The sequence below is a fragment of the Lolium perenne genome, chromosome 7, assembly GCF_019359855.2.
Source record: "Lolium perenne isolate Kyuss_39 chromosome 7, Kyuss_2.0, whole genome shotgun sequence".
In the NCBI taxonomy this organism is placed as follows: domain Eukaryota; kingdom Viridiplantae; phylum Streptophyta; class Magnoliopsida; order Poales; family Poaceae; genus Lolium; species Lolium perenne.
In genome coordinates this window covers 84,399,163-84,413,321 of record NC_067250.2, presented here as the reverse complement: position 1 = coordinate 84,413,321, position 14,159 = coordinate 84,399,163, and the positions used below count along the sequence as shown (strand labels likewise).

The following is a 14,159-nucleotide window of genomic DNA, read 5'->3' as shown; positions in this document are numbered from 1 at the left end:
TGTGACGTGTCACTGGTTCGGACCAGTGATAACTACAGGTTACCGTATCGTGTAACTACCACTAGTAAAAACAAATAACAGACGACACGATGCGACCTTAAGCATCTGTACGACATGCGTGTGTTAATCGGCATCTGAAATCTAGAGGTACAAGCAGCCAAATCTACCAAACAATGATCATAATCCGCCGCTTTCCGCTTTTCTCTTCAATCCCCCTCGAAGAAAGAAAAAATAATGAGGGCCAAATGAACTGAACGGAGCCGAGTGCTGATGGTATAATAATGCAGAGATAGGTATACTGGTATAGGGTAGCGCGCCGCGCAGCAGCAGACAGCACTCTCTCACATTCTCTCCCTCTCTCATCCCCAGGCAGGGCGGGCAGGCTCCAATGGTAGAAGCCACGGCATCGTGAGGATTGGAGTTGTAGTACTGCCCATTCCCCGTTTCCCCTACCCCAAGAACCACCACCCCCTACCCCAAGAAACAAACCAGGGGCCACGCCAAGAACTGCCCACGGTGCCCGATTCCCCAACCCCCCGCCGGACCGCCGCTTCTTGCTCCTGTCCGGCCGCCCAGTTCTTCTTCTTCGGAGTTGGGTCCTGCCATTCGCTCGTCCGTCGGGACTTGGAACGCAGGTACGTTCCATTGCGTGATTTCAGGGGAATTCGATTTCGCGGTCGCGTTCTTGGATTTGCGAGAAAGTTGCGCCCTCTCTGTTTTTCTGCGGTCCAGGCTTTGATCTGCGTCACACACCTGTTGTTCTTCTTATCCGCAGGGCATCCGAGGCGGCGGGCGGACCACGGGCGGCACGTGACGGGCGGTTGGCGATGGCGAGAAAGAGCAGCGCCACCCGCACTACATAAACACCAGCCGCGCGGGCCAAGCCAAGATCTGAGCCTTCGCGGCGAAGGAACCACCAGCGCAATGGGCAGCGCCGCGGTGGAGCCGGAGGCGTTCGCCACGGCGGAGGCGGTGGTGGGGGAGATCACGCGGCTGCACCGCTCGCTGCCGCCGCGGCCGCCGCCCGAGGACGTGGAAGCCGCCGACGCGCTGGCGCGCGCCGCGGACCGGGAGGAGCGCGCGCGCCTCGACGCCGTCGAGGCCCTCCGGCGGGCCCCCGCCGTGCCCGAGGAGCTCTTCTGCGTCGCGCGGGACATGCACCGCGCGCTGGCCGGCTTCCGCTGCCGGGACCAGAAGCGCGACGCCGCGCGCCTCCTCGACCTCGACGCCCTGCACAACCTCTTCGACGACCTCATCACGCGCGCCTCCCACTGCGTGCCCTCCTCCTCTTCCAGCTGCGCCGCCCCGCCGCGATTCGCCAGCAACGGCGGCGCCAGTACCTCCTCGTCCAGCTACTCCTCGGCGGGGCCCGTGGCGGCTGTCTCCGACCGCTCATCTTTCGCCACCAACGGCGGATTCGGTGCCGTGGGCACGAACATGGGCCGTGTCTCCATGGATGACAGCTACGTCAACAAGGCCAAGGCGGCGGTGTGGGATGGCGGGGCTGTCACAGCGAGCTCACATGCGCCGCGAGGAGCCGTCGCCGCCGCACACTCCCTGCCGGTTCCAATGGATACCAGTTATGGTGAGCCCTTCCTACTTTCCAACTATGCTTTACATACCTAAATTGTGCTGAAATGGAGTGTTTAGCTGCACTGTCATCTGGAAGTTACTAGTATGTGTTTACGATGTGTGTTGTTCTTGAAATAGGTCAGAAGAAATGGGATGATGCTTCTTTGCTATGAACCAGTCGATTTTCTCTAAAATGGATGAACTGAACCCTGCATAGACTAGAGCTGGCATTATGTGCACCTTGTTGTTTGCTTATTATGTGTTTGTTTGAGCTAAGACGTGTAAATCGGACGCATATGCCTTGTTTCTTATTATATATGTAAGACGGAATGGGATCTATTTAGCTATCTACCAATCAATGTTTCTGTAAATGGATGCTTAATTCAACTCTCTATAGCATGATTGAAGTTATTATTGTGTTAAAATGTTTAAATTGGAAGCATATGTTTTGCTCTTTATATAGGCATAAGACAAAATGGGATGTTTCTAAGCTATCGATTTACTCTAAGTGGGGATAATTAAATTGAACCCTGCATAGACCTGAGCTGGCATTATGTGCATCTCATTGATTCATTGGTTGGTTTGCAGGAGATGGTACGGAGAAATTGAGCCTGATTAAGCTAGCTAGCATGATTGAAGTGGCCGCCAAGAAAGGCGCTCAGGAACTCAACTTGCAAGCAAAACTCATGGCCCAGATTGAGTGGATACCTGATTCAATCGGAAAGCTCACTGGTCTTGTTACCCTCGATATTTCAGAGAACCGGCTTGTGTCTTTGCCAGAAACTATCGGGAAGCTTTTCTCTTTGGCCAGGCTGGATCTTCATGCTAATCGAATCGCTCAACTCCCTGACTCGGTCGGGGATCTTCGCAGCTTGATTTACCTTGATCTCAGGGGCAATCAGCTTACAGCATTGCCCTCTAGTATCGGCAGGTTGGTGAACCTTCAGGAGCTTGATGTGGGTGCGAACCGGATTGTCTCGCTACCTGATTCAATAGGAAGCCTTACACGCCTGAAGAAGTTACTGGTCGAGACAAACGACCTTGATGAGCTACCTTACACAATCGGTCAGTGTGTTTCACTGGTCGAATTGAATGCAGGCTATAATCACCTGAAGGCTCTTCCAGAGGCTGTTGGGAAGCTAGAATCTCTGGAGATCCTTGCTGTGAGGTACAACAATATCAGGAGCCTTCCAACTACAATGGCCACTCTCACTAACCTCAAGGAGCTCGACGCCAGCTTCAACGAGCTTGAGTCAATTCCTGAGAACTTTTGTTTTGCGACTTCTCTTGTTAAACTGAATGTCGGGAACAACTTTGCTGACATGCAATCTCTGCCTCGCTCTATTGGCAACTTTGAGCTGCTGGAAGAGTTGGATATAAGCAATAACCAGATCAAGGTTCTTCCAGATTCCTTTAGAACTCTGAAGCGACTCCGTGTGCTTCGTGCAGAAGAGAATCCTCTACAGGTGCCACCGAGGGAGATAGCTTTGAAGGGAGCTCAGGTAATCCTAGCTACTATCTTTTCTTGAACCATACATTATCCACCAGCTGTGACGTAGTTTAGTGACTGGTATTTTCTTCCTTCTGTCATGTTTTGTAGGCGGCCGTCCAATACATGGAGGAATATGCTACCAAGAAAGCTACGAAGCCACAGCCAGTGAAGGGAAGGAACACTTGGGCTCAGTTCTGCTTTTTCTCCGGTCCTAACAAAAGAAAGCATGATCGGATAGAAGACACTGATACATGATCCATGGAGGCTTGGTGAGAGTTGATGAAATGTTTTCCTGGTTCACTCCTGCGGAACAAACTATATCATTTGCCCTTTGGCAATGGTCGATGGTGCAGGTTTCTGTTATGGAACCAAGATGGCTAGATTACATCAGATTTACTCTGCTTTCATCTTCTACGTCAGACGGTGCTTAACCCTATATGGCTTATGCTGGTGGCTCGGAGATTGTTCAACTGAAATGAGTACTGTCATTCTTCTTTTTTTTGTGTTTTTACGGGAAGGGTATTGTTAGCCTTCAGTGGTTTACTAGTTCGTCTTTGTGTCTCTTTAGCTGCTTTATGCATTCTGGATAGTGGTTCTTCCAAAAAAAAAAAAGGTACTCCGTATTTTGTAGAATGTTGCTGAATGCAATGAAGAACAGAACATTTTGTATGCCTCGTTTCATTTTATTTGTATGATTCTGATTCTCATTCTGCGAGAGAGCTGAGAATGGTGGATAAAAAAGCCTCCAGCGTCTAACTGAATAATAACCAAGGAATACAGAGCTTCCCTTGAAATCAAACAAGATAAAACGAAGAAACAGAGATAGAAGGCATGTTCATGCAGGTAACTTTTATGCTCCGGGTTGAGAAGGAGATTGATGGGCCCCTGATTGATTCGCCGTGCGCAGAAAACTTGATGGAACAAAAAAGGAAGAGAAATAAATTGGAATTTGGAAGTACATCACCAGCATGCATGTCACCTTCATATACCCATGCAAGTTGGTCGTGACATTGAATGTGGCCAGTGGTGAGACGATCTCGTCTGAGCAAACATATCTCTTTCAGGGAACGTCGGCCCCGTTAGCCGATCTATGAAAGCAATGTGTCCATTGAGTGGAGCAGATGGAAGCCTCGCAGCTCAATGCCACCAATCAGGGTTTGCTCACACCTTTTCGTCTATTGCGTTGATTAGCATTTTCTTTTCGTCTACATGGGTACAGATCTACGCTAGAAAGATAGCCGAAATGAAGACACTGACTTATAATTGGATAGATAGAACACAGTGATGAGGTCTTTGCACTCTCTGCAATGCTCCTCTGCTTTTCATTTCATTTTTACAAACTCTGTTTTCAAAATCACACCTACAAATCTACCATAGCATCTCCTGTTGCCCCCAGAACAATCCACATAAGTCATCAACAGGGAAGTTTTGTATCCAGGCCACCATGAAGCATTTTCGGTAAAGATCTGTAAGATCTTGTGTACTTTGTTGGGTTACCAAGTTTATATAAAAATCACACCGTAGGGGATTCCCTTACGGTAAAGTTGTTAAAAAAAAGCATTTTCGGATTTGGTGGACGATTCTGTTTCAGCAAAACAGTGTTACATTTTTTACGTTAAAAGAGATTCCTCATTAAGCTGGTTGCAATCGTTCAGATAGAGTTGAACCTGGGCAGGAACACGACAGTCTCAGGTGCCAGCCATTCCATTCTATCAACACGAGCCAGATTAGAAAAGCTCGTGAGCCACTACATTATTACAATCTCTTCTAACTAAAGACACACCACAGCTAGGCAAGATCCTTCTGATGCGATCTATTTCCCTGTACAAGAAACATATTCTTGACATATCCTGGGAGTTGGCATTGACAGTATACGCAACAGCTGAACAATCAGACTCAGCAACAGAGGGCTGTACTCCCATATCAATGCAGAAAGAAAGAAGACTGTGGAGCTCGTGAGTGTCAAGGTAATTCTGCAGGAAAACTGCAGAACACTCTGAAGTACACTAGTACAGAGGCCATCATCCTGAACGTCCAGTCTTTGCAAGAGAGTTCCGCTCCATATCGTTAGGTAACCCCAGTATTTGCGAGAATTAAGCTCGCTTCCTCCAAACAAATCAAACATGAGTAACCCAAGCATGTGAGTCCTAACTAATATGATGGGATTTTTTTTTTACATAAAGAAACAACTTAAAATAACACAACTGAGACAATTGACAAGATAGCAGGTTCAGACATACCACAAGAGCATACAAGATAATCTCATAGGAGGGGCATCACCATGGTCAATATCCTTGTGCGCAGTACTCACAGGAGCTACCGAAGGGGCTATCCATGGACAAAATATGACTATTATTTCTGCAAGCAAATCTCTCACGCTCATAATCAACTATGGTGTCTACTCGAGCACCTAGAGAAGCCCTACTGTCAAACTTAAGGAGCTTGTGCTGTTGCTTCCGATCAGCATTATGTCTGTTGTAATGGACAGAAAATGTCATCAGCTCTAGCACTTCAGCATTCAGAACAAAGAATTTGGCAAAGTCAAGCTCCTGCTTGTCGCCAAACCTGTAAATCCTTAACACAAGTTCTTTCAGATGGTCAAGGCATTCGATAGGATCTTGGGTGCCAGGATGCTGTCTATTATTTTTTGTTTTCTTCCGAGAATTCTTCTTGGGACATGACTGAAAATAGTAGAAGCAAAAGGTTACACAATAGAAAGAATAACCTCTGCCTGACAAGTAAAACAAGGAAAGGTTCGATAGTACTCCGTATATGTCTATATGAAACACTGAAACTACAGAAATTGCTTGAAGCTACCGAAGCAGAGAATCACCATGATGTACAACTTCTCCAAGCAAGGAAAGAGTTTGAGGAAGCGAACAACTGCACCAAGATTAGGGCCAACTGAATTGAGATGCAAAACCTTCACGCTGCGCATCGTCGTATTCAAGGCGCCATCAGCCATCTCCTGATAATACAAAAGCACAAGAAAAAAAATAAGATGGTAACATCAGTGCAGAATGTTGAACGTGCGACTAGGCAACCTTGGCTACCTCAGAAAATGTGGTTTCAAGCTTAAATTTAGCAATATCATCCGTCATTGGACCCAAGATCTCCAGCTTGGGCGCCCTGATTACACGGATGATTGGAGTGGGCTCAAACTGAAGAGACCTAATTAATCTTTCCAGGCGAGGGGCATCCTCGATCACAATTTCATCCATGTGGTCAACTTTAATGAAATCAAAATGTTTAGCCATTAGCCCATCGTCACAGACGGCGATGCTCCTGAGAGTCTGCGAGTTAATCACCAGGCGCCTGAGGCAGGGCCGGCCCTAAGGGGGGGCAGGCAGGGTGGCCGCCCCAGGCCCCCGGAATCAAGGGGCCCCAAATCCCGAAGCAGCTATGCTGCGGATGAACTTATGTGCATCGCCATTAGAGCAGGTCGCTCCTTCTCTGATACGGTTGACACATACTGGGACGAAACGTTATGGACGAAGCACAAGGTTGTTCTGATGGGCTGGTAGTTGGGCCCTTTTGTCCTTTGGTTAGCTTCGGCCCTTTTTCTCTAGTTAGATTGGGCTGGGGCAAAGTAGTAACGTTCCGGGAATGACAGCAGACGATGCTTAAAAAAAGGAACTGCAGCACATAGTTGACTATCGACCCACTTTATTCTTCCTTGCGTGTTAGTCTATCTGATAAATGTCATAAACAGAGGAATTACAAGTCCATGGCCAGGTAGAGTCTAGCTTCACATGTGCAAGGCGCGGTGCACGACACAATTTGGTCGTCTTCTGGAAAAGAGCACAAGGCGATTCCAATAATATCGACATGATATTAGAAGAAATATTAAATATTTGTTCATATAAATTATTTGATAGCAATATCTTTTATACGTTTTATTTATTTACAGGTAAAATTTCCGTAAAATTATCATTTTATGCTTATTATATGGACCGGATCAAATAAGGATAAGGTTGTTATTCGTCTATTTTCCATAATAAGGAAAAATAACAAATCATTAGTTCGGTTTCATCAACGATCTATCCCTCTAGGCTTCACGAATTTCATCATGGTCCTTAAATTTTATTGTAGTGGCATTAAATAGTCATGTCATCTAAAAACAATAACTGGGTTCCGAAAAGAGAGAAGAGTTGATTGGGCCTCATAGATATTTATCTATAATTTAAGGTAATATCTATTGTATCAAAGAATGTGTTAAAATGCACTTGAAATGTTTATTGTTAAGATTTAAATAGTCTATATTTTTATTAATTATTATTTTAATGCTTATATTGAGGGCCCTGGATCCTACGTTCGCCCCAGGCCCCCGAAATCTCAGGACCGGCCCTGGCCTGAGGCCAGTGCAATTGTCAATCAGCAGGCTCTCGAGGACAGGGCATCCGGAGAGAACGCTGTGGAGTGTTTCTTCCCGCATGGCAACCGAGGTCAAGGAGAGTTCCTTGAGGTGCGGGAAACTGAAAGCCCGGGGCGTGTCCTTGAGGAAGAAGCTGCAGTAGGAGAAGACGGCCACACGAAGGGTCGGTGCGAATCGGAGCACAGATGGAGGCAGCGATCCGATCCGGAGGTCGATCTCCTGGAGATTATCAAGGGCGGGGGACTCGATCCAGCGAACCAAGTCGGCGATGTGATGGACCTTGAGGCGGCGTCCGTCGCCCTGGTGCTCGGAGAGAATCTTGGATGCGACTTGCCTGGCATTGGGAAGCAACCAGAGGTGGCTGCCATCGTCGAGGTTGAGCGGAGAGGAGCGCCACAGGTGGCGCCAGCGGCGGGAGAGGATGGCAGTGCCCGCGCCTTCCTCGATGTGGAGGAGGGAGATGATGGTGCCCAGGATCTCGTCGGGGAGGAGGCTAATGAGATCGAGTTCTTCCAGACTCGGCTGCTTGGCTGGGCGAAGCGTCGTGGTCTCCATGGCCGGGGGCGTGCGAGACGGCGGAGCCGGAGGCACTGGAACTGGCACTGGTTTTTTAAGGGGTGCTCATGGATTTAGGGTTTTTGAGATGAGAAAGAGGGCCGTGGTTTGGAGATTTTTATTTTTTTTACAAAACACAATACAATGAAGGACGCGCACACACTCACCCCTATGAACGTACACACGCATATCCTACCCCTATGAGCACCTCCGAGAGACTGCGTCGAAGAACTGATCCGGCGGGTCTTGAGATTGATGAAGTCACCACAGGCACCTCGCTGTCGACGGGAACGTCGCCTCCCACCGAAGAATATTCTGCCTTTATGAGACACCAAAGTATCAAATCTAGGATTTGAACTCTGGTGGGATAGGGGTGCCACTAGCATCAATGAATTTGGAGAAATATATCTTCTCTCGTGCAGGGTTGCATTGTACTAGCATCAAGGAATTGAAGAAATTACTCGTAATATGGAATATTTCCATTAAATGAAGGAGCACACCTTTGTGCTAAGCAAGCATCAGCTAGTAGACGTAGATGTTTGTGGTTTTATTACGTTCCTGTTTTTTTAGCTGATTGTCTTCAAAATGACTGTAAGCCTGATGATTGAGTAATGAAATTATTGATCCACAAAAAAAAAAGGATCTGAATTTATACTGGACCTATGTTCTCTGAATCCAGATTGTGTGAATTTGCCATCCTAGTGAGCATAGGCATACTTATGCTTGTAAATTCAGCTGACATCAGCAGAATTATCACTAGGCAGTGAACTAGGTTCAGAAGGAATCATGACACCCTCATTAATCTGTTGCTGCAGCCAAATCTATTCAATTATGTGCTTTTTTTTTGGATGAAACGCAGTGCTTTCATTCATAATAGCCGAAAAACAAGAAAATACAGAACTATACACTTACAAGAAACAGAAAAACACCAAAACAAATGGAAAGAGAAAGAAAATTTCAGCTGAAACAAAACAAAGCTATACACCGTGTGGTAGAACTCTCGGCAAACTGAAGTTTTACTTCAGCGAGACACCAAAATGCTCTTACCAATTCAGTCAGGCTTGTGCTAAATCAATGATTTTCATGTAGACAGATTCAGGGGTGGCCCTCTTCTTGTTGAAAACGCGATCGTTCCTCTCTTTCCAGAGCATCCACCCAACAATCGTGACACATGAGCTCCAAGCTTTGGAACCTTATTTATTCAGTCCAATTGCTTGCACTTCCCACCAATTAATAGAAAGCTTGCACTATGTAACGGAGATATCAGTGGTCTTCACATTCTACTTAGAACCATCTGTGAGACCTGCATCGAAAAATCACAGTTGGCGAGCAGTTGCACACTGGTCTTGGGTTGCCTTTGACAAAGCGATCATATGGGATTATGAGGGATTCCTCGAATCAACAAGTTAAAACACAACATTTTAGAGGCGCATCTGAGTTCCAAATGTGTCTGGAGGAGCTAGGGCGAATCCGCTCGTCAAACTGAATCTGATATGCTGAAGCTACTGAAAAATTCCATCAATAGTCTACAACCACTTGATCGAGTCTTCCATTCCAAAATTGAGGCGAACCAGGCGCAATATTTCCCACACTTCAGTGAATTGGATTATAGCATTGGTGGTCAGGTTTTTCTTTAAGTGGCGTATCCACCGATTATTTTCCAATGCTTACTTAACCGAGAGCTTGTGCATGGTGCAATGAAGGAAGAGATCGGGCGCCAACAGATGGATGGGAAGCTTGTCCAACCATGGATCGTTCCAGAAACTTTTCTTAGCACCATTGCCAAGTGAAGTGCAAACGGAGCCTTCAAATATCTCTCTCACTTGATTATGGAGACCATATCAAGGCTTGTCATCTTCTTGCCATTGCTGCCAAAGCCATTTGACTCGAAGGGAAAATTATGTGCTCTTGACAGTATACGCAAGAGTTCGACAAAGGGTTGATAAGCTGCTCACTAGGATCTCATTGCATAGTGACCAACATGACAACACGACACACAATTTGATCACCCGGCCTATGTAGAAGCCATCTCGTGTGGTCTTCCTGGCAACCGCAGAGAATAATGACTACCTTCCACTAGGAAGCTCCTCTTTAGATTTTCCCTGGTCTACCCTGTGTTAGTCATGTCGGATGTGTTTAGTAGCCCGCGCAACGACAAATACAAGGCATGTGTTGAGATTTTTTCCCGTGGGCTACCAAACTATTAGGGTCCAACCAAACCTGCAGCCCAAGCCTAGAAAGAACATAGTGGGAAAGATTTCCTTGTTTCAAGTGCACTCGTGTTTTCATATTGCATAAAACCACAACCAAACTCACAACCCACATCACAGTCTCTCACCCTTTCTGAAAAAATAGATTCATCAGTGTGGTTCCAAAAGAAGATGCAATAATACTATGTAAATTTGCACAATTAAGTATGCATAAGCATAATTAGGCAAAATAATTGGGTGTTACATATCACAGAATTTTCTTGAGCACATAAACATATCACAACAGAAGCATCAATAAGACTTTTAAGATGGTTAGCTATCCAACAATTTGTCTGTTCTGCTAGCTAACTCATATATAAGTATTAACAGTTTCCCTCAATTCTCACCGGAAATGAGATGTGGATATATATCTCGAGGATTGTAGAAACTCGTGTATGGAATCAAGGCATTACAATATTCTCCCTCCCATATCTTCTTCCGCCGTAGTGTCGTGAGATTTATCTTGTAGATACCAAGTTCCGTGTACACGAAAATGATATCACTTCCCTCGACAGATCCAAGCAGGCCGAAAACTTTCCTTGGATCTTTAGTAGGGATGTTATTGAGATTGATGACTCTACTCCGAGTCCATGCTGTGGCTCGGTCGGAACCCATCTGCCTTGACCATATGTAGAGGTGAAACCTCTTAATGCGTACGAACCCCAAAGTACCCTCCTCCAGCGTCATGAGGACAGAGTTACCGTAATGACTACGAGCCGGGCGAGATGGCGCATCAATCAGTGACAAGCAATTAGAGCTCAAGTCGTATTTCAAAATTTGTACTCGAACAATATCATGAACATTTTCATCAACAACATAGTCATATCCATAGGCGAGCATGAAGTGAATTGCATCATTTACTAGGGCAGGGGGGTTTGGCTCGATGAATCCAGCATTGTCTATAGGAAGACCAGAGCATGGCTCGCTCCACTCTCATCACGACGAAAATCAGACCTCGGCTTGCTGCAGTCGCTCGTCTCCGGAAAGGACACACATGCTTGTGCAACAAAGCCGGCATCACCGTCGTGCAGGGAGAAGAAGACCACGCGGGACGGCCCCGCATGACACGCGCGATGGTCACAGCCGCTGATGGCGCAAATCACCGCTGCCCCGAGAAGGCCATCTTGGTGCTTTACCGCCATGGAGCTAGGCTCCTGCAGCTCCTTACGGCGGCCTGTCATGGGGTCCCAAATGGCGAGCTTCATGGGCGCCGCATTCTTTTCACCAAGGAGAATGCGGCCATGGCGACAGTCCCACACGGCGTAGTCCCTATCCCCCCAGCCGTTGTCGGGGATGCGCGGGCGGAATTTCGTGGTGGAGACGAAAGGTAGGGTAGGGTCTCCTTCCTTGGGCTTTAGGCAATCCCAGGGCCTGAACTGAAGAAAGCCAAGCATGGGAGGAGCTCCATGAAACTCACGGTACCGAGCACGAAAGCGAGCGCCGGAGAGGAGGACCATCCATGGCTTGCTGGTGAGGGAGGCACGGACGAGATAGGCGGGCTTGTGCGGCGGGAGGCGCAGTAAGATCTCCTCGATAACTTCTTCCGGCAGTGCCCGAGACGGTGGCGGCATGGTCGCCTGAGGCTAGGGTTTCGTTTCGAGGCTCCCGTGCGTGCTACTGCTACCTCCATCGGCGGGTCTATCCTTGATTCATCTAAAAAAAACATTGTCCGACGTGTAGGGCCGGATCGACTGCCTGCTCTCGTTGTCGCTTTTTCTGAATTTTTCAGTGGTGGAAATTAGCGTCTTCCAAGACAGCGGCGCACCATCACAAACAGGCCGGATGGCCTTCGCATTTGATCGAGGAGATTGGCACACTCTCGACCGGTGCAGCAAGCTCGTGGAAGATGTTGTGCCATTTTTGTTTTTCTTATACGGTGTCATATTATATCTATTTTATTTTCGATGCTCCAGATAATACCTTTCATAGTACATAGCAACCGCTTCAATCTGACAATGTGTATGTGTGGAAGAATAAGGCCATCTACAATGAAAGGAATCCTACCAAAGTCAACTAAATACACTCACCGGTAGAAAAAAGGACTTTAGTCCCGGTTCGCAACTGCCATTAGTCGCGGTTGCGCAACCGGGACTAATGAAGCGCGACTAAAGACCCCCCTTTAGTCGCGGTTGCTTATGAACCGCGACTAAATGCACGTCCACGTGGCCGCCAGCAGTCCGTCGGAGCGGAGGATCTTTAGTCGCGGTTCTCCTGGCCAACCGCGACTAAAGGCCTCCGCAGGTTTAGGGTTTTAGCCCCCCCTAAATCTGGTTTCTTTTTAGTTTGTAATTGTTTTATTTCTTTTAAATTTTATTTTGTGTTTTATTTTAATTTTGAAGAAGTTTCAGTACACATATTCTATGGTACTATATACATGCATATGAATGTACAATTTCAAACAAATTTGAAATTAGAACCAAGAAAATTCAAGAGGAATATACAATATATATTCAATATCGGATGACCATATACAATTTTGAACAAGTTTCCATACATAATTTACTTCATCCACAGTTCTACGTTCTCGTAATAGTGTTCTCCTTTAAGATGGAGGACTTCACTCATGAACCATCCTGCTAGTTCCTCTTGAAGTTGTCGGAAGCGAGCTTCTGGACTAAGAGTCTTCCGGTGGTTATTCCTCTTGACGTTGTTATCAGACGGCTGCCGCTCAGTGGTGTATCTCCGGATCATCTCACAAACATAGTATCCACATAGATTGGTCCCCGGTGGCTGAATATCCCCAGTCACTGCCCTTCTAAATTCTAGCTCTTTTTTGAATTCACCGACCTTTTCATCTGTGAACCATCTCCAAACCCTACGAGGCAAAGAAAATTAAATGAACAAGAGAGTTATTAGTTACTTGATATTAGGAAATGAACGAAATAGGCCGATCGATATAGAGGGCAAATGAATGAAAATAGTTACTTTTGCATCATTCTTCTCATGTCGACCCAAAGCTTTGCATCCATATTCAGAGAGTCGATGACGAGAACTGACGAGGTGTGAAATTGAATTACTAGCAGAATCCAGTGGAACCTGCGGACACGATACATGAATAGTCATGCATAACTCATCGATTAGCCACATACCATGCATGGAGTAAACAAAAGATAATGCGCTCAAGACAGAAACACTCACCCAAAATGGAAAGGAAATAGAATTTCACTTTTGATTTGCTGCTTTGTAAGAAAAAGCCACAGGTCCTGCTCCACGTCGGCGGGATGTTTTTCTAACACGTATGCATTAACGATTTGTGGGTCAATGAACCCAACATCATGGATGTTCCTTATTCTGCATTCCCTAATCTTCATTCTGCATAATAGCGTACACAACAATATAGTTAGGACAATATATATAGTGCAGGCAATGAACGAGATGGGGTAGAAATAAATCACTTACATAACGGAGCAACTGATGATAGATTTGTCGAGCTCGCGCAGATTGAACAGCTGGAACAATTCACTCAGATGAACTGTTACATAGTAATGTTTGAAGTGATGCTCATGTCTAACTTCCGCATAAATATATTCTTTGGCGGCGTTATTTTTTATGTAACCCTTGTACCAAATTAGCAGATTTCTCATTTGTGGAGGTAGATCCTCTTCCTGCGCAGGCTCGACAAGAGGCCCATTCGGCACATATGTAATTGCTACCTCACTTATTGGCGCCTCCTCAAGGCCTAACACTGCACGAACACTAGTAGGAAAACCCTTATAGGCGGAGCTTAGTTCTGTGGCGCACCACTAAAAATGCGCCACAAAATTTTATTTTGTGGCGCACCAGGAGCGGTGCGCCACAGAAATAGCTTAATTTTGTGGCGCACTATGGAACACTGCGCCACAAAAACTTGGTGGGGCCCACACCCTGTCACGCCCAATCATTGGTTTCACTTTTTCTACGGCGCACTGCACTTGGT

The 14,159-nt window shown here is 46.4% G+C and overlaps 3 protein-coding genes across 3 annotated transcripts; 1 reads left to right on the top strand and 2 right to left on the bottom strand.

Annotated features, from left to right (window-relative positions):
• The first annotated feature begins 311 nt into the window (after positions 1-311).
• Positions 312-3,733, top strand: LOC127316810 (plant intracellular Ras-group-related LRR protein 4). Its single transcript, XM_051347273.2, has 4 exons — positions 312-635; positions 776-1,585; positions 2,161-3,074; positions 3,173-3,733. Exons 2-4 carry the CDS (start codon positions 925-927, stop codon positions 3,317-3,319), a joined length of 1,722 nt encoding a protein of 573 aa, XP_051203233.1. The 5' UTR covers positions 312-635; positions 776-924; the 3' UTR covers positions 3,320-3,733.
• A 982-nt stretch (positions 3,734-4,715) lies between these two features.
• LOC127315871 (putative FBD-associated F-box protein At3g50710) lies at positions 4,716-7,994 on the bottom strand. The gene is made up of 6 exons (XM_051346315.1): positions 7,417-7,994; positions 6,118-6,349; positions 5,898-6,032; positions 5,467-5,745; positions 4,892-5,037; positions 4,716-4,773 (listed from the first exon to the last, which is right to left on the bottom strand). Exons 1-6 carry the CDS (start codon positions 7,992-7,994, stop codon positions 4,716-4,718), a joined length of 1,428 nt encoding a protein of 475 aa, XP_051202275.1.
• A 3,148-nt stretch (positions 7,995-11,142) lies between these two features.
• Positions 11,143-11,814, bottom strand: LOC127315872 (uncharacterized). Its single transcript, XM_051346316.1, has one exon. The coding sequence runs from the start codon at positions 11,812-11,814 to the stop codon at positions 11,143-11,145; it is 672 nt and encodes a 223-aa protein (XP_051202276.1).
• Between the last annotated feature and the right edge of the window lie 2,345 nt (positions 11,815-14,159).

Coding starts and splice junctions, on each gene's coding strand:
- LOC127315871 (XM_051346315.1), bottom strand. CDS start 7,994: ATGGAGACCACGACGCTTCGCCCAGCCAAGCAGCCGAGTCTGGAAGAA. Junction 6,033..6,117: donor TTGAAACCACATTTTCTGAG/GTAGCCAAGGTT, acceptor TTGTATTATCAG/GAGATGGCTGATGGCGCCTT. Junction 5,746..5,897: donor TGGAGAAGTTGTACATCATG/GTGATTCTCTGC, acceptor TACTATTTTCAG/TCATGTCCCAAGAAGAATTC.
- LOC127315872 (XM_051346316.1), bottom strand. CDS start 11,814: ATGCCGCCACCGTCTCGGGCACTGCCGGAAGAAGTTATCGAGGAGATC.
- LOC127316810 (XM_051347273.2), top strand. CDS start 925: ATGGGCAGCGCCGCGGTGGAGCCGGAGGCGTTCGCCACGGCGGAGGCG. Junction 1,586..2,160: donor TCCAATGGATACCAGTTATG/GTGAGCCCTTCC, acceptor GTTGGTTTGCAG/GAGATGGTACGGAGAAATTG. Junction 3,075..3,172: donor TAGCTTTGAAGGGAGCTCAG/GTAATCCTAGCT, acceptor CATGTTTTGTAG/GCGGCCGTCCAATACATGGA.